The following is an 18,330-nucleotide window of genomic DNA, read 5'->3' as shown; positions in this document are numbered from 1 at the left end:
ATAAATATTATCCATATAATCTTACCAAAAATTGAATCGATACTCCATAATTTATTAATTTACGATCAAGTCCATTGATCGAGAACTCATGTTGAATTCCATAAATATATATAAACTTACAAGAAGTCAATAACTAAAAATAAAATACAAAATGAATTACTGAAATATACACAATACAAAGTGAACACATCCATGCAACGTTACCTAAATAAATTTCTTAAATCTTCAAATACCGAGACCCAAAAAACACATTTTATATATTTAATGAATTCGATAATATTAGTATTTTATTTTGTAATAATAAATATTATTCGTATAATCTTACCAAAAAATGTAAATCGATACTCTATGATTTATTAATTTACGATCAAGCCCATTGATCGAGGCACTTATGTCGAATTCCATAAAAATAAATAAGATTGAATTTAGGATATAGTAAAGTGACCATATATATAACTTTTGTTTGTTATGATACTTTTTTTAAAGAAAGGCAAGATTATTTGGATATATTTGGTAAAAAAATCTCAGAAAAGGGGCCATTTAGAATATGGCAATAATCACGGGGTCAAACTATAATATATCGAACTATAACAAGATTTAGATTACATCGCAACGGGTCTCCTTAATAAAACCCGAAACTCTAAACATCAGCAAACACATTTAAGGCAATCCATAGTACGAAGAAATTAACAAAATACCGAACTGGTTTTCCTAAATCCGCCGCTGTTTCTTCTCAAGTCGTCCGTATCCTCCGAAACCTTCGTACGACGCTGTTCAAGCTCCGCCGCCGCCATTGGCCCTCGTGTGGATTTTATTATTCCGGTCGTATCTATCTATCTTGCGCCGTTCCCAATTTCGTGATTTGGGCGCCCATCATTGATTGTGTAGTGGGTAAGTGGATTGCCCCCTTTTTCTTGAAATCGATTGTTGATTGCTATTTTTTTATGCCCAATAAGTATCTTGTTGGTATCTGATTGGAATTGGGATTTCCCCCAATTTAGGCGAAACCCTAATTTTCCCTACTTGTGATTTTGGGTTGATCGCGTGCAATTTACCTTAATTTGATGAAACCCTAATTCAGTGCTGCAATGCTATGCGTAGCTCGAGTCAGCTAATTGTTCTAGGTGTTAAGAAAATAGAAAGCTTTATGGTTGAAGTATTACTTTTGGTTGCATAACTCGATTGCCACGCGTACTCGGGAGATTGTTTATTTTGGATCAGTAATTCTAATTGGTTTTCTTGGAAAGTGTAAAGGAGAACAACTTTTTGGGAGTTTCATCCTCGGTTGATTATTTTGTTGGTGGCATCCAAACCTTACATTAATTCGAGTTGGATTATTAGGGCTTTACTGATCCAGTGAATGCTTTCTTAACTGAAAGCTATTTTTGATTTGGCTGTCACTTTGAATACATTCTTTATTATGCTATGTATGTAGAACTTTGGAAATTGTTGTTCACTGACATCTGATCATAGCTATAAGAGATAAGTGCACGTGGCGTCTGTAACTTGATTTTATTTATTTTATTTTATTTCAGTTGAAGCTTTTATTTGTCCGTGGGATGTCGAACTTGATGCATGTTCTGAATTGGAAATAGTTTTTTTATGTTTGCATGTAGAAGTAGAGCACATTGAATTTGACAGTGAATATTGAACACTTGTATTTAGCAGACAGTTAAGACATATTGATGACCAACTTTTGCCCATTAGATTACATGTTTGTCATCCTGAGTTCAGATATCTAATGGTTCTTTTTATGCGATAAGGGATGGCTTAGTATATTTTCAATGGAAATTCATTTAAAGCTTGATTAAATTTAAATGATAGGATTTTTGAGAAGTATAAGTGAGTTTATCAAAATTCTAATTTCTGGACCATGAGAGTATGTATTTGGAATATGTTATCACGGCCTTTCTTTTAGAACATCCATCATGATAATTTATTGGTAGATTTCACAATCTTCCTTTAAACTGTATTTCTATTTCATCTACGTTTATAAGATTCTCCCGGACATTACGTTACAGGCCATACATCCACTTTGGACCTTGTTCTCACTCTCCATGCAGAGATGACTTGAGCAGACAAAAAGCACTAGTCCAACTGATGTGTTATGGTCTTTATTTATAAATGGTGGAAACTTAATTTCATGCAATGAATCCAGAATGAATTTGCAAACGCAACTCACTGGACAAGTATCAGGTCAGGCTGGTAATATGCTGCCTGGGCTGCCTCAGCCGAATGGGAATCCGATGCCTGGCATGGTGCAGAATCCTTCCCACCATGGTGTTCCAGTTACGGATCCAGAATATACTAAAACTCGCAGATATATGCAAGAAAAGATGTAAGGGCTTCTGTTATCCATTTCTGTGGATGATTGATTCTGCTTTAAAATCACAGAAAATGGGTTTGCTATGTTGCTACATCACGATCAAGTACAATATCAATCAATACAGAAGCAATTTGTTTTGATTCAGAGTCCTTTGTGCGAAATGAAGTTCAGAAGATTATGTAGTTTATTATGACCTGCCTGAACTCATTGTTTTCCTGTTAGTTTACATATTGCCTTCGATCATATTTTTTCATACAATCTTTCTGTTCTGGCATTACAGAAGAAAGGTTGTTGCAAGTAGAATATAGTTCCCAATCTGTGTGCCTTATTTAAATAATTTGTAGCTTTATTTTTAATATGGCAAGTGGTAAATCATATCATGTTACATGCTTCATTTCTGTTAAAGTTGCACAGTTTCTTTTGATATTCCATGGATATAATATAATGCCTTACACCTCATAGACACAATCTTCCACTTTGAAAAATCTTGTATTATATGTGTTTTAAGCTTTACATTTTGCTTTCCAGCTGGGAATTCCTCATACAAATGCACCGGCGGCACCAATCTCATGAGGTCCCTGCTAAGAAAATGCTCGATTTAGTGAAACGCTTGGAAGAGGCTTTGTTCAAGAGTGCTCCTACAACGGTGCGTTGTAGATTTGTTTGCGTTGTTAAATCCATTGCTTTCTAACTATTAAGTGCCTCTTGTGTAGCCCGGAAACATGAAAACATTTACAAGTTGATGTTACTTAGATGTTTAAGACCTTTGGATTGTTTTGATACATGCTAATATAATATTTTTTAGGTAATTGTTATTAATCCTTTATGAAAATATGTTCAGGAACGCCCTCTGCAGAAACACCACATTAAACTAATAATAAATAAATAAATAAAAAGAATCCTCGTGTATATTATGATAGTTCTACTTACTTCCCTGAAGGTTTATTGGTGTTTTTCTTGGGCTTATGGATTTTTTTCCATGCTCATGGGTTATCTAGTGTTCATTTTCATGGGTGTAACTTGCAATTTATCAATATTATTTCCATTTTAATGGTTTCATTTGATTATTTTTCAGGAGGAGTATGTAAACTTGGCTACATTGGAAAGCCGGTTGCATTATCTGATAAAATGTATGCCCATGAGCAATCACAACCAGCAGTACTCGCAAGCAAATTCTTCTTCATCTGTCAGTACTATGATTCCAACTCCTGGTTTGCAGCAAACTGGAAACTCTAGCCTTACTGGTACTCCGTCTGTGGATAGCTCTTTCATTGTTAACAATAACTCCGGCATGATTGCATCCTCTACCACCAATTCCGGGAACTTCTTACCTACTGGAAATGGATCTTCTGCCAACATGCATGGTGGTTCTTTTAGTTCATCTGATGGTACTTTTACTTGTTTTGTCTATGGGATTAACTTTACTTTCCCTATCACTTGGCTCACCTAACTAGTTTTTTCAGGACTGATGGGTGGTGGATATCAACAGTCAACTTCTACTTTCTCTGCCAATTCTAGGGCAAATAGCGTCATCACATCCATGGGTGGGCAGAGGATGGGAACTCAGATGATCCCTACTCCTGGATTTAATAATTCTAATAGAACCGAAGGAAACAACAATGCCACTAGCCAGTCATTCATGAATATGGACCCTTCAAATAATGTCGGTGCTTTTTCTTCTGTTGAATCTTCCACACTTGCACAACCAATGCAACAGAAGCAGCACATCAGTGGTCAAAATAGCCGCATTTTACACAATATTGGTGGACATATGGGTAGTGGAATCAGATCTACTTTGCACCAGAAGTCCTATGGATTATCAAGTGGATCCTTAAATGGAGGAATCGGGATGATGGGAAACAATATATCTATGATGAATGGACAAGGAAGCACAGAGGGTTATTTGACAGGAACGATGTATGGAAACTCCACCAAACCCATGCATCAGCAATTTGATCATCCTCAAAGACAAGCAATCCAGGGTAATGTTGTATCTCCTTAAGACATAGGTTTATTCCACCAATATGTGTTTGTATTTGTGTTAGAATTGAATTTGGATTCAATAAAGATGTCTGCAGTAATTTTGATAATTTGATGTTTAAAATATGATTCAAATTCAAATTAGTTGTCTTGAAATTGAGTTTGAACCAAGTTGGTTCTACAAATATTTTCTGTGGTCCTTTTATATAGAGTCAAATTGTATGATTAATTTGGTGTATGACTAAATATAGTAATCAACATGAGTTATTGATATTGGTATCAAAATGGATGTTCACAAAGCACACTAATTTATGATGGGGGTGATTTGAAAATGGATTTTGTATAATTGCTCACATTACTGAAGGTATTGAATTGAGATATCTTATAAAACCATGTTCTGTGATTCAAATTCATGTATAATTCGTAACTATTGATTTTGTACACCTCTGTGTGCTTGCATAAATGTGCTATGCTGTAGGTATTTTTAGTTTATTCTCACTGCAAACTTTCTATCTTTTAGGTGATGGTTATGGAGTTGGTGCTGGTGATGGTTCAGGGTCTGGAAACATGTTTATTCCTGTGTCATCTGTTGGATCGATGACAAACAATCAGAGCCTGAATCCCATATCTATGCAGTCTATGCCAAAAACTAATAGCTCTGTGATGATCCATCAGCCGAACATGCACTCTGCTCAACAGGTCACAACCATGAAGCCTCAATCAATGGACCAATCAGACAGAATGAATTTTCAATCACAGTATTCTGGGAGCGAAAATCTTGTACATTCTCATCAACATTTTCAGCAGCCATCCAATCAGTTTCAACGCCAGCAGCTTGTCCAACAAAGGAATACGCACAACCAGCTTTTTTCTAAGAATGGCACTTTTGGACAATCTCAGATGTCATCTAACATCATTTCCGATTCAAAATCTGGACATGTTGATGAAGGTTTGCAGTCACAAGTATCTGATCCGTTTCAGTTCACTGATGTGCAAAGTCACTTCCAACAGAACCACATGGATGATCATTCTAGAACTTCTCAGCTTATTTCACATTCATCTGATCTACATAACGTTAGTTCATCGCTGAATCAAACATCAGATCAGATGCAACAATTATTGCATCCACAAGAATTTGCTTCTAACGCAAGAAGTGATCTCGGTGGTTTTTCTGGTGGCATTCAATCAGATGTGGCGATGCATGGTCAATGGTATTCCAAGCAGCAGGATGTATCAAATGTATCGGGGAGACTTTTACATGATCAAAATGTGCAAGAGGAATTTCATCACAGAATAATTGGACAAGACGCAGCACAGCCCAATAATTTATCATCTGAAGAATCAACAATTGGCCAACCAAATGCTTCTAGATCTGCAGAACCTCCAAAGCCAGACAGTACTGTGTCTCGACCTAATACCGTTAATCGTGAACAGCAATTTAAGAAGCAGCAGAGATGGCTCTTGTTTTTGCTGCATGCACATCGATGTCCTGCTCCAGAAGGGAAATGCCCAGAGACTAACTGCATAACAGTTCAAAGGCTTTTGAAACACACAAGACAGTGCAACTTGTTGCAGTGCCCATACCCTCGTTGCTCTGCTACTAGAGTTTTGATGGGTCATTTTAAAAGCTGCCGTGATACAAGTTGCCCTGTTTGTGTTCCTGTGAAGAGTTTTGTTGAACGTGTAAGTACGGTATCTGCCAATATGGATTACAGTTCACGGTTGCCTAGTTCTGTGAATGGCTCTCGTCAATCATACGAGACTGCTGAAAGTGCTGGAAGATCAACTTCTAAGGCAAGCCCGATGATAGCTGAGAGTCCAGAAGATCTGCAACCTTCTATTAAGCGCATGAAAATTGAACAAGGCTTCCTACCTGTAGTTTCTGAAAGTGAACCTGCCGCTGCACGTGCTGCTATTGTAAACGAGCCTCGTGTCAAGGAAGCGCACCATCCTGAGCCATTTCACGGATCTGATATTACTATGAAATCTGAAAGTGCTAAAGTGAAGATGGAAGTTTCAGGAAATGTTGGCCAATTAAGTTCCAAGATTGTTGAGACAAAAAAGGATATCATCAAAGATTCTGATGTTAAAAGGTCAGAAGGAGATTTTATCACATCAAACAGCATTGCTGGATTTGGTGTACAGAAGACCATTGAGAGTGAGAAGGAAATAATGGGGCAGGTGAAGATGGAAAATTCATCATTACCTTCTGAAACTATATCCAAGTCCGGGAAGCCAAAAATAAAGGGTGTATCACTGACTGAATTGTTCACCCCAGAACAAATTCGGGAGCATATTAAAGGTCTTAGACAGTGGGTGGGACAGGTAAATACGGCACTCGGATATGATCTATTATACCATGCTAGTTATTGCATTCTTATTCTAATTGATTAAATTGTTTCACATGTACTGCATTCTTATGTTCTAAAGCTCTCTTATGTTATATACTATTAATAAAGAGGAAGATAATGTAGAAATCAGAATTAAAGAATGCCACTATATCTTGGAAAAAGCCTGAAAGTTTTGTGTTATGGCTTTTGGATGACTGAGTTAATGTTTATAAATGCAGAAGAGAACAAGCACTTATTCCATTACTTGATAGATATGCTGGCATTTAGTTTTGGTTATTAGTTTTTTCTGGGTTGTAATCTCTCCTTATGTTGTGCTAATGTGCTTATGTGGTAATTATATTCTGTTCTCCTACATTTTTAGAAATAGGAAGAATTGCATGCATTATAATGTTATATCTTACCTGTCAATCTAAAACTGTTCCCAGGCTGTTTTAAATGATCAGTTTCTATAGCATCCAGTTCTTATTATCTATTCAATTTTCTTTTGGTTTCTCTACTCCATTCCCCCTTTTTCCTCCTCTTGTATATGATGGTGTTGAACATCTTTTTTTTTACACAGAGCAAGGCAAAAGCAGAAAGGAATCAAGCAATGGAACATTCCATGAGTGAGAATTCCTGCCAATTGTGTGCAGTTGAGAAGCTTACCTTCGAACCACCGCCGATATATTGTACACCTTGTGGCGCTCGCATAAAAAGAAATGCCATGTATTATACCAGTGGGGCTGGTGAGACTCGTCATTACTTCTGTATTCCTTGTTACAATGAGACCCGTGCGGATAACATTCAAGTTGATGGACTTCCTATTCCAAAGTCAAAGATGGAGAAAAAGAAGAATGACGAGGAAACTGAAGAATGGGTATGCCTCATACTTGCCTCCTGATGTTTTGCACATTATTAAAACTTCTGTGTAATGCTGAATCAAGCATTGTTTTTTTTTTTTTTGTAGTGGGTTCAATGTGACGACTGTGAAGCTTGGCAGCATCAAATATGTGCATTATTCAATGGTAGAAGAAATGATGGTGGGCAGGCTGAATATACCTGTCCAAACTGTTATATAGAAGAAATTGAAAAAGGATTACGTGCTCCATTACCACAAAGTGCTGTTCTTGGGGCCAAGGATTTACCCAGGACGATTTTGAGTGATCATATAGAGCAACGGTTGATTGCAAAGCTGAAGCAAGAAAGGATGGATAGAGCAAGGATTCAGAACAAAAGTTACGACGAGGTAATCTAATCATGCTTGTGTGTGTTGTGGGATGGGCTTTCAATGTTTGGCAAATATTACAACTGAGTTCAGAGATGCTTAGGGAAGCATAACTGGCCAATATCTTATGCAATTTTTAGTGGAACATATCTTTTCTAGAAAGATATTCAAAACACTTGAGTGTTTGAACGAAGCATGTTTCTTATTTGATTGTTCAAGATTAACACCCACTACTATTTTTAGACTATATTTTCAGTCAGTCAATATTTAACATTTATCAGAAACACAGGCTAAAATTTGTAACATCTCAGAGGAATATTTAATACTCAGTTTCAATCTTTTGAGAAACTAAAAGTTCTATTTGGAGGCATCCATAATCATTTTTGCAGAATGCTTTTATTGATGCTTATGTTGAGATTTTCTGGCTTAATGTGTGAAAGCATAGTGTTCTGAATAAAGTACGTAGTGTCTTGTTGGGTTGATTTGACAGTACATAGGGCATAGGGTTTGCTGAAATTCCTCTCTACGTATGAATCAAATATTTTGGAGTGATGTGTATTTGGTAGCCTGATTTTACTTTGTGTATATTATCACTTACATGGATATTATCATTTTCTCAACTTTACCAGATTCCTGGAGCAGAATCACTTGTTGTAAGAGTAGTTTCATCAGTGGACAAGAAGTTGGAAGTTAAGTCACGGTTTCTTGAAATTTTTCAGGAGGAAAATTATCCTACCGAGTATCCATATAAATCTAAGGTTAGTTCTGCACCTTGTTTTCCTGATTACTAGATCTAGAATTCTGGACCTGATTAAATTCATTGAATGAATTCAAATGCTCCGTGAAAGTCTTAATAAATTAATAGTTGTTGTAAGAGGAAGCTATTGGCGTGTCACAAAATTTGTGTACATACTTGAACACTATGCTTGGATTTTTTTGGGTTGACATTATTTTCTGCACCACTGTTTAATAAAGGAGGTTGATAGTGCTTTGTTAGTCTGCAGAAGCATTTTCGACTTGAAACATGAGGTTTTTTTTTTATTTTCCAGGTGATTCTATTATTTCAAAATATTGAAGGTGTTGAGGTTTGCCTATTTGGCATGTATGTCCAAGAATTTGGTTCTGAATGTCAGCAACCGAATCATCGACGCGTCTATCTCTCATACCTGGACTCAGTTAAGTATTTCAGGCCAGAGGTTAGAACGGTGACAGGAGAGGCCCTACGGACATATGTGTACCATGAAATATTGGTCAGTTTCTTAGCCAATCAATTTGTAGCTGCTAGTTGTGGTTGGGTATGTTATACTTAATTATTTTATTCTTATGTTTTCAGATTGGATACTTAGAATATTGCAAAAAGCGTGGTTTTACGAGCTGCTATATTTGGGCTTGTCCCCCTTTGAAAGGAGAAGATTATATTTTGTACTGCCACCCAGAAATTCAGAAGACGCCGAAATCTGATAAGCTTCGGGAATGGTAAGCCTTATTGTTGTGTAGTCACGAACCTTTTAATAAATTAGCATGTCCATACTTGCAACTGTCTTACAAGGTTTGTATCATTGTATTCAGGTATTTGTCCATGTTAAAGAAAGCTGCAAAGGAAAATATAGTCGTTGACCTGACTAATCTTTACGACCATTTCTTTATTCAAACCGGGGAATGTAGAGCAAAGGTAACTGCTGCCCGGTTGCCGTACTTTGATGGAGATTATTGGCCCGGCGCTGCTGAGGACATGATCTTTCAACTGCAACAAGAAGAGGAGGCAAGGAAACATAATAAAAAGGGAATTTTGAAAAAACCCATCAACAAGAGAGCACTAAAGGCATCTGGCCAAACGGATCTTTCAGGAAATGCATCAAAGGATGTGCTGTTGATGCATAGGGTAATCTTGAAATAAAAAGTTTATTCTCACAAGCTTATAATCTTTTGGCCCACACTTTTTTTCATTATTGTCTTTTTGTTTTCCCCTATAGCTTGGAGAGACAATATTACCGATGAAGGAGGACTTTATCATGGTTCACTTACAGCACGCTTGCACGCATTGCTGCCTTCTGATGGTGTCTGGGACACGCTGGGTTTGCAAACAGTGCAAAAATTTTCAGCTATGTGAGAAGTAAGATTTTTAACCAGTTCTTGGATATAGATGATAAAAAAATGCAATTATGCTTTCTATACTTACACTTGATGATTTGATTATGAATGTGTTTTTCAGGTGCTATGATGTGGAGAGAAAACGCGAGGACAGAGAAAGGCATCCCGTCAACCAGAAAGACAAACATGGACTTTATCCTGTGAGTTTTGGAGTCGTAGCTTTTGGTTTTTCAATATTTCGTGTTGGTTGTTATTTACACCACCGAGCTGTTGCACGGCTGCAGATTGAAATCACAGGTGTCCCGGAAGATACAAAAGACAAAGACGAGATTCTTGAAAGTGAATTCTTTGATACCAGGCAGGCGTTCCTCAGCCTTTGTCAAGGAAACCATTATCAATATGATACCCTGCGTCGGGCTAAGCATTCCTCCATGATGGTTCTCTATCACCTGCACAATCCAACTGCCCCGGCTTTTGTGACAACATGCAACGCTTGCAACACTGATATAGAATCCGGGCAGGGCTGGCGCTGCGAGACATGCCCCGATTATGATGTGTGCAACGCATGCTATCAGAGTGGAGAATTCAATCATCCTCATAAATTGGCCATTTATCCATCCAACGATCGCGATGATCAGAACAAAGAAGCACGGCAAATGCGTGTTATGCAGGTAAGTAAAGCCTGCCTTCACACATTAATTCTTAGTCGTGTTTTTTGTTTCCAGAAGACGCTTATGTTAAGTTTGGTCTTTACATAATGCAGCTAAGGAAAATGCTTGATCTCCTAGTGCACGCTGCCCATTGCCGTTCAGGATTCTGCCAATATCCAAATTGTCGCAAGGTGAAGGGACTGTTCCGCCATGGCATGGGGTGCAAAACACGAGCCTCGGGAGGTTGTGTCCTGTGTAAAAAGATGTGGTATCTCCTCCAACTTCACGCCCGTGCATGCAAAGAGTATGAATGCACTGTCCCACGGTGCAAGTAAGTCTCCAAACACATCATCTAAGTTCTACCAACACAAACACACCAAATAATTAATTATAGAAAAAAGAACGTATTTTTATGCAACTACCACTGTATCTGATTTCGACTTTAATCCTTGTAGTCGAAAAAGCAAGAGTATATCTTTAGTTATGATCAGGGGAACTACACTAGAGCTTGGGGGCTCAATTGACCCCTAAGCCAAATTTTTTATGAATTTTTTAGTATTAAAAATATTAAATTTTATGTATTTATATACAATTTGTCCCTCCAAAACTATTTAAATTCATATATAATTCTTATCATTATTATTTATTTAAATTTATTAGCTAAATGTTAAATAAATTATAACATTTTGCTCCCCGGGATCTAGATGTTAGTTTCGTCACTGGTTATGATATTGATGAATCTACTACTACTATTTTATTGGTACAGAGATTTGAAGGAGCATATGAGGAGGCTGACACACCAGCAAGAGTCTCGAAGACGAGCTGCTGTTAATGAAATGATGAGGAAACGGGCTGCCGAGGTTGCCGGGAGCTCGTGATGTAAGTAGGAACATACATACATATATGCAACACAATCCCTTCCATTCCAGTCCAGATTTAAGCAGGTTGTTGTGCATAACTACCCACTACATTATTGCAAGTGTAGAAAAGGAAGTTCTATATAGATGAGGATCCTGCCAACTAATTTACTTTAATAACTTAAAGTGAAGGCGAAGCGAAGAAGAAGAAGAAGAAGAAAGGAAAGTCCGGGTCGGGTCGGGTCGGGTTGGCCTTTCATTGTTACATAGGCTATTCTTTGATTTCCTTGTATTTGATCTCCATTGATGATGATGAGGATGATCTATAATGGTGTGTGTTTTGTGTTAGTGTTACATAGATGAGATGGGTTTGGTTGGTCGTCTTAAGCATTGAAAGATGATTGATTGATCGATTGTATGATATTTTGCAAATTACAATTTTAACTTTTCCAAGTGTTTGTAAAGCTCCCTCCCTCTCTATTTCTTATTCATTTATTCTCTCATTCATTGCCGAGTTTTTGTTATGCATTCACGTGACAATAGTGTTGACAGTGGAGGCAGACAGACTAGACTGACTGACTTCCACAAGACAAGATTTGCTACTTTTGGAGGAAAGATAAAGACTTTCAAGGATGATGATGATGAATAGTTTGTTCTTTAGCTACGGAAATTAAAAAATAATATTATTTTGGATAATAAAAAAATAAAATAAAAGTACTATAAAAATATATATTGAATAATTAATAAATAATACAATAATGAAGTAGAAAAAAAGGTAGTGATAAAATAAAAATAATAAAATTATTTATTATAAATAAATTATACTTCCTCCGACTAAATACACAATCTCAAAAATTCAAACATATCGGTGGAGTTATATCAATTTGGGACATCTGGTTCTAAGACGAAGAAAGTATATAAATTAAGGCGTATAATTAAAAATAATAATAATAAAAAAAAAATTATGGCGGGCTTTAATGAATATGTAATAAGGACCAAAATTATATAGCAAGTGGAAGTAATGTGTGAAAATGGATGAGTCACGGGCTGCACTCTACTGCACCTCACTTCACTATATGTCAAAACTAGCTTTGAATTGATTCCTCCCTCTTTACTTGTGTTCTGATTTTTCTGATATTTTGTCGCCCCAATCTTCTTACTTTTAATATTTTATAATTAAAAAAAGATGTAGATACATTTATCTTTATCAAAAAATATATGGTAAGTTTAATAGATAGTATAAAAAAGAGACAAACACACACTTGGCTAGTAGTGTCCTCCATTCTCAAAAGAAATTGATCTTTATCACTATTACCAGCTAGCTTCTAACCCTTTTTTTCTTTTTTTTTTTCTTTTGTCTAATATGATTATCACAAGTTGAATTGAGTTAGAGTGCATGAATGAATATGTGAGATTGTCTATATAATAGAATTACTCTTCCCTTTGTAGAAGAGCCTAAAGCAATGAATGATGGGGAAGTTATTTCTCATTGTCCTCACCTTGGCCACCTTCTTCACCTTTCATGTCTCCCAACTTCAAGCTTGCCCGTATTGCCCATACCCTACCCCCCCTACCAAACCACCCCATAAAACCCCTCCTAAGCCTAAGAAACCACCACCCCACAAACCACCTAAGCCTCCGGCCACCAAGAAGCCTCCACCGCCGCCATGCCCACCCAAGCCCCCTAAGGTTAGCCCACCCCACCACACCCCCAAGCCTCCAAAGATTAGTCCACCCCACCACACTCCCAAGCCTCCCAAGGTGAGTCCACCTCACCCCACCCCCAAGCCCCCCATCACACACCCTCCAACCAACCCCAAACCCCCAATAGTGATCCCACCAATCACACCCACACCACCCATAGTGAACCCTCCCACCACCCCAAAGCCCCCTATAGTAACCCCACCAATCATTCCCACACCACCCATAGTGAACCCTCCTCCAATCATCCCCAAACCACCAATAGCACCACCACAGCCATGCCCTCCTCCACCACCACCACCATCACCACCACAAGGGCAGGGGACATGCCCCATAGACACCTTGAAGCTGGATGCATGTGTGGATGTGTTAGGGGGGCTGGTGCACATAGGGATAGGCAATGCCAAGGACACCTGCTGCCCTGTCCTGGGAGGGCTGGTGGGATTAGATGCAGCCATCTGCCTCTGCACCACCATTAAAGCCAAGCTCCTCAACATCAACATTGTCATCCCTCTTGCCCTTCAACTCCTCATCGACTGTGGCAAAACTCCACCCTCAGGCTTCCAATGCACTGCCTGAGCCTGAGCCTCAACCTGGATGAACAAACCAACAATCCATCCATCCTCTATCTACCTATCTTCTAATAATACTCTATTAGTTCAGACAGACAGACAATGGAATTTGTGTAGTGGTCAGGACGTTGTTTGTTTGAACTCTGACAGGTCTGAGAATAACAAGACCATGGGAGGGAGAAGGCGTATTATATTATCATCAGCCAAGAACAAGTCTTGTAGTGAAAGACACTTTTGCTTCATTGAATTCTCATTTTACTTCAACAGTGTGCACTTTAAGAACTGTTTTGTGGAAATAAATGCATTCTATGCCTTTGTGCTGTGAGGGGTTTTTTTATATATATTGATTATGCTCTTGTCATGTTGTTTCATTGTTTTTGCATATGTAGTTCAATTGGAATATAAGAGTGGGTGCTAGTAAACTGGTGATGACTTAGATATATTGATACTTATTTTTTAACTAATTGAATAAGTATAAATAAAATGAATGCTCATATATTATCATATACACAAACTAAGACCAGCAGCTAAGAAACTCTACTCTACTCTACTCTACTCTATCTTGAACAACACACATGCTTTTCTGCCACGTCAACAAAAAAATAATTATATTTATATTATGATTATTTATTCTAAAATTAAATAAGAATATATTGATATCTATCATTTAATAGAAAAGAGTTTTATAAAATATAAACATGTAACGATAATTTGGAGGAGTTTTTTTTTTTTTTTAATACCTCCACTGTGGATGCCCTAACATGAGTGAAAGGATATCTATAGTGCTGATTTTTATGTGTGATTGAATACATATATATATATATACACTTTTATAGTTAAATGTATATAAGCATTTAATTGATCTACCTTGTGATTCAATAAATTTTTTATATGCCATGAAACTATTTACAACATAATTTTAATATATTTCACCTATAGTTTCACAAATTTACACAACAAACTAAAACAATTTTTAATTTTTCACTACATAACCCAAACTTATACTTCAAGTCTAGCCCAAACATTTATTTACTAAAATAGAGACAAAACTTCATATTTTTATTAGGTACTTGTGAGCAAATCTAAATGTTCACCTGTAATTTTGTTTTTTTTTGGTGTTTTGAATTTTAATATTTTTTTTACATGAGAAGTTTATTGTATGTGATCTAATGATTGATTGGCATGTCCAGACATTTCTAAAAATATAAATAAACAACCTAGTATATTCATCTGGGTATTTTAGTTCATTGTCACCAGCAATATGCAAATCTCATGACTTATTGATATTATCAAACACAAAAACATCAACATTCCAAAGGTTAAGTGTATTAATAGCACCCAGGTACCAAGTTTTTAATATGACAAGACAAACTATGTGCACATCATCTGTGTCATCTAGTTCGCTATCAACCTGAATTAACAGAAAAAATTTATCCGAATCAAAACACCACCAAAGACTAGATCAGCATCCAAGGGTATATACCAAATGTTAATGTTATCAATGACCAAAATCCTACCTTCATGCCATCCCAAGTAAACCAAAATCAAATTAAATATACGTGTATGAAACTTGAATGCTCTTTATGTTTTTCTTCATAACATGGTTGTTCATATATAAATTAAGTTACCTGAGGAGGATCATTTCCAACTAGAGAAGCAGACTACGCACTCGCAGCATCAAAACAGTCACGTGCAGATCTTTGGGTCGGAGTAATTGGGTGCATCACAGTTCACAGTCTGCTTCCAACAATAGTGAAATACCTCTGGCAGTTCAAAGCTCCAACGATTCTATATTTCACGCTGGAAAGTAACAGGTAAACCAAATATGAGCAAATGGAATGCCTATCAGCAGCCTGACCTTTGAACAAGACACATGGCATGAGAAGCTCCACATGCAACACAAAGTACGTTGTGCCCCCCAAGCCCATCATCTTCTGAAAGAAAGTTAAGCTCGATAGGTGATGACTGAACCTCTGGAAGTCCTGGAACCCCTAGTTGATTATCGGCAGCATTGCCCCACATATACAGCTTTCCCTTATCTGACCAACAAAGGAACTTTTGTCATCTTAAATTTGCTTTCTAATTACACAACAAACCAATCAAGAAAAATTGCATATTAACATCGTTCCCTGGAATAGTTGTGGGCTTGTGGCATCTTGGAGGACTTTGTCTTACCTGTTACAGCAGCAGATGATGAACCTCCACAAGCAATAAAAGAGATCTGTTCATTGGATAAGCCCTCAACAGGTTCAGGAACCTTTCGACTATGTAGAGAAGAATGACCTAGTTGACCATGTCCGCCATGACCCCATGAAAGAACTTCTCCTTTGTCTTATATATGTTATACCAGATATAGAAACAGGTAGAACACACGATATTCTTAAATATCCGCTGTGGAAACTAAGAGACATATGGATTTATAGACTTTAGGATATTGCACAGACAATACCTGTCAAAGCAAGAGAGTGATATCCACCACTAGCTATTTGAATTATACGAACATCTTTTAGGCTAGGAACAGGTTGAGGCCTCCAGCCACCAACTTTATCACCTCGACCAAGCTCATAGTTAGAGTTGGCTGTAAAAAAATAATCACACGAAATAAATAATTACATATTTTTGAGCTTTGGATGAAAATTGGTTTTCATTTTCTTTTCTAACTTCTGGCTTCTCGGGTATTGGGAGTTCACAACTAGAGAATTTCAACTCTACTATAAAATTGATAAATGGCAATATGGAAAACTTGATTCCAACCACCTTGCTTGTCTATTCCCTTTAAGATTCATTAAGGCATCAAAGTCTTTACTTATTTCAAATATCAAATTAAATTGTGTATCAAACAAATCTTCAGATTAAAAAAAAATATCTTACCACCCCAATTCCAAAGCTGCCCATCCTCAGTCAATGCCATTGTGAAAAAACCACCACAAGAAACAGCAGCCACTGGCACAGGCAATGCTTTCACTTCAGAAGGTGTGCTGAGGCCACCAGCATGATCTGGGCCACGTCCAGGACCAAGTCCTAATCTGCCATCACCTTCATCTCGTCCCCAAATATAAAGTTTGCCTTCATCAGAAACAAACATAATATAATAAGTAAAGCTAGCCTTGCAAATATTCAGAAGGTTAAAGTAGCACCTATAAACATAGCACAAAAGATACAAGCACTCCTATTAATATAAAGTAGCACCAATTTTATCCATTACTATTGTCATTCTCAATAAAACCTTTAAACCATTGGGAAGTTGCAGTAATAGAACATTTCAACCAATATATAAAGTCACCCTTCCATTAGCAGGAACCAAATATAATCTAAAAGTTCAATTCTCCATGGAAAATAAATCACCAAGTATATGAAGAAAAAAAGAAAGAAGGCTGTAGAAGTAGAGAGCAGATATTCAACCAGCTTCTGTGATAGCAGCCGTATGTGTACCACTTGTTGCAATATGAGAAATCTTTCCATCCCAAGATCCCTCAACCATTTTAGGTAACAGCTCTCTGTGATACACAGAATGTCCAAGAGCACCAAATCCACCGTAGCCCCTGAAAACTTCATTGCGTAAAACAAGTATCAAGATGTGAAAACAAAAATACAGCAACGCATTGTGTTCGAACGCAATGGATGTTTGATCTTAATGGCAGACTTTTTGCCCTCATCAATGGCTACAACAGTGAATTGAAAAGGACAATCGAAATTGAAATAAGAGATACTGACCAAGTGAAGACCCGGCCATGGACATCTAGCGCGACAGAATGGAGGCCGCCGAGAGCGATGGTTCGAACATCAGACTCCAAATTAAAATTTGGCGTGGGAACAAATACTGGATTTTCATGTCCGAACCCTAGGCGACCACCGTCCCCTTTCCCCCACATCCAGAGCTTCCCATCCACCACCAAGCCCGAATGGAACAGGCCGCAGGAGATCCCGACCTCGACGCGAGAGGTGAATGGCTGAGAGAGACGGCCAGGGATGATGCCGGAGAGGGAGAAATTAGGCGGCAGGGATAGAGTAGAAACAGGGGAAGGGTACATCCTGACTTCCTCGATGCCGCCGCCGAGCTGACCGGAGGCGCCACGTCCCCAGGAGAAAAGCTGTAGAGTGGTGGATTGCTGGCCAGGGTGCTCCCATAGAAGAGGAGGAGAAGCGGCGGTGGAAAGACGGCGGCAGTTGCGGGGAGAAAAAAGAGTGAGGCGTAGAAGCATCGGCGGCGAGTTGGGGTTTCTTCAGGGTTTTAGTGTAACTTCAAATTTGGCGTTGACAGAGAGAAAGACTTCCACGATTAGAGAGAGATTCTGACTCTGACTAAACTTGCTACCAATAAGAAAGTTGTGTTTACTGTTTACGGGAGTATGGTTTTTAATTGTCATTTTTATTATTTTTAATAAAAATAAATGTTAGATTGAAATTGTTTTATTTAAATTAAAGTGTAAAATTAAGATCAAAATACATAAATTTCTAGATATCAACTAGAAAATAAAAAATAATAATAATTGAATCGAATAAAATAACATTAGGTCGTTGCATTAATAAATCAAATTAAAGCAATATTTGCTATATATCTAATTAATCTTAACATTCAGTTGGGATTTCAATCTTCC

General features: G+C 37.5%; 3 protein-coding genes across 10 annotated transcripts; 2 read left to right on the top strand and 1 right to left on the bottom strand.

Annotated features, from left to right (window-relative positions):
• The first annotated feature begins 646 nt into the window (after window positions 1-646).
• LOC127254828 (histone acetyltransferase HAC1-like) lies at window positions 647-11,912 on the top strand. 5 transcript variants are annotated; one of them, XR_007839511.1, is made up of 18 exons: window positions 647-891; window positions 2,022-2,338; window positions 2,855-2,972; window positions 3,402-3,714; window positions 3,790-4,308; window positions 4,827-6,631; window positions 7,217-7,513; window positions 7,604-7,882; window positions 8,491-8,619; window positions 8,911-9,111; window positions 9,195-9,337; window positions 9,431-9,743; window positions 9,835-9,974; window positions 10,074-10,152; window positions 10,237-10,623; window positions 10,716-10,933; window positions 11,369-11,546; window positions 11,647-11,912. XR_007839511.1 is itself a non-coding variant. In XM_051280131.1 (18 exons), exons 2-17 carry the CDS (start codon window positions 2,160-2,162, stop codon window positions 11,478-11,480), a joined length of 5,232 nt encoding a protein of 1,743 aa, XP_051136088.1. In that variant the 5' UTR covers window positions 647-891; window positions 2,022-2,159; the 3' UTR covers window position 11,481; window positions 11,647-11,912. The 5 variants fall into 5 exon arrangements, 4 of the variants coding, with proteins under 4 accessions (XP_051136088.1, XP_051136087.1, XP_051136086.1 ...); XM_051280131.1 differs by having other exon boundaries at window positions 11,369-11,481; XM_051280130.1 differs by having other exon boundaries at window positions 11,369-11,481; window positions 11,588-11,912.
• LOC127254830 (RCC1 domain-containing protein RUG3, mitochondrial) lies at window positions 10,825-18,033 on the bottom strand. 4 transcript variants are annotated; one of them, XR_007839513.1, is made up of 7 exons: window positions 17,447-18,033; window positions 17,135-17,274; window positions 16,604-16,798; window positions 16,182-16,310; window positions 15,908-16,063; window positions 15,361-15,771; window positions 10,825-10,961 (listed from the first exon to the last, which is right to left on the bottom strand). XR_007839513.1 is itself a non-coding variant. In XM_051280133.1 (6 exons), exons 1-6 carry the CDS (start codon window positions 17,932-17,934, stop codon window positions 15,578-15,580), a joined length of 1,302 nt encoding a protein of 433 aa, XP_051136090.1. In that variant the 5' UTR covers window positions 17,935-18,033; the 3' UTR covers window positions 15,150-15,577. The 4 variants fall into 4 exon arrangements, 2 of the variants coding, with proteins under 2 accessions (XP_051136090.1, XP_051136091.1); XR_007839512.1 differs by lacking the exon at window positions 10,825-10,961 and adding an exon at window positions 14,845-15,143; XM_051280133.1 differs by lacking the exon at window positions 10,825-10,961 and having other exon boundaries at window positions 15,150-15,771.
• LOC127254831 (36.4 kDa proline-rich protein-like) lies at window positions 12,880-14,103 on the top strand. Its single transcript, XM_051280135.1, has one exon. The coding sequence runs from the start codon at window positions 12,927-12,929 to the stop codon at window positions 13,737-13,739; it is 813 nt and encodes a 270-aa protein (XP_051136092.1). The 5' UTR covers window positions 12,880-12,926; the 3' UTR covers window positions 13,740-14,103.
• Window positions 18,034-18,330: the final 297 nt, after the last annotated feature.

This window comes from Andrographis paniculata, unplaced genomic scaffold, assembly GCF_009805555.1.
Source record: "Andrographis paniculata isolate CXL003 unplaced genomic scaffold, ASM980555v1 Contig52END, whole genome shotgun sequence".
Taxonomy (NCBI): domain Eukaryota; kingdom Viridiplantae; phylum Streptophyta; class Magnoliopsida; order Lamiales; family Acanthaceae; genus Andrographis; species Andrographis paniculata.
The sequence above is the reverse complement of the archived record's forward strand: the minus strand, read 5'-3'. Positions and strand labels throughout refer to the sequence as shown.

Coding starts and splice junctions, on each gene's coding strand:
- LOC127254828 (XM_051280129.1), top strand. CDS start 2,160: ATGAATTTGCAAACGCAACTCACTGGACAAGTATCAGGTCAGGCTGGT. Junction 3,715..3,789: donor TTCTTTTAGTTCATCTGATG/GTACTTTTACTT, acceptor TAGTTTTTTCAG/GACTGATGGGTGGTGGATAT. Junction 9,744..9,834: donor ATGTGCTGTTGATGCATAGG/GTAATCTTGAAA, acceptor TTTCCCCTATAG/CTTGGAGAGACAATATTACC.
- LOC127254831 (XM_051280135.1), top strand. CDS start 12,927: ATGATGGGGAAGTTATTTCTCATTGTCCTCACCTTGGCCACCTTCTTC.
- LOC127254830 (XM_051280133.1), bottom strand. CDS start 17,934: ATGCTTCTACGCCTCACTCTTTTTTCTCCCCGCAACTGCCGCCGTCTT. Junction 17,275..17,446: donor CATGGCCGGGTCTTCACTTG/GTCAGTATCTCT, acceptor TGAAGTTTTCAG/GGGCTACGGTGGATTTGGTG. Junction 15,772..15,907: donor ATCATCTGCTGCTGTAACAG/GTAAGACAAAGT, acceptor TTTGTTGGTCAG/ATAAGGGAAAGCTGTATATG.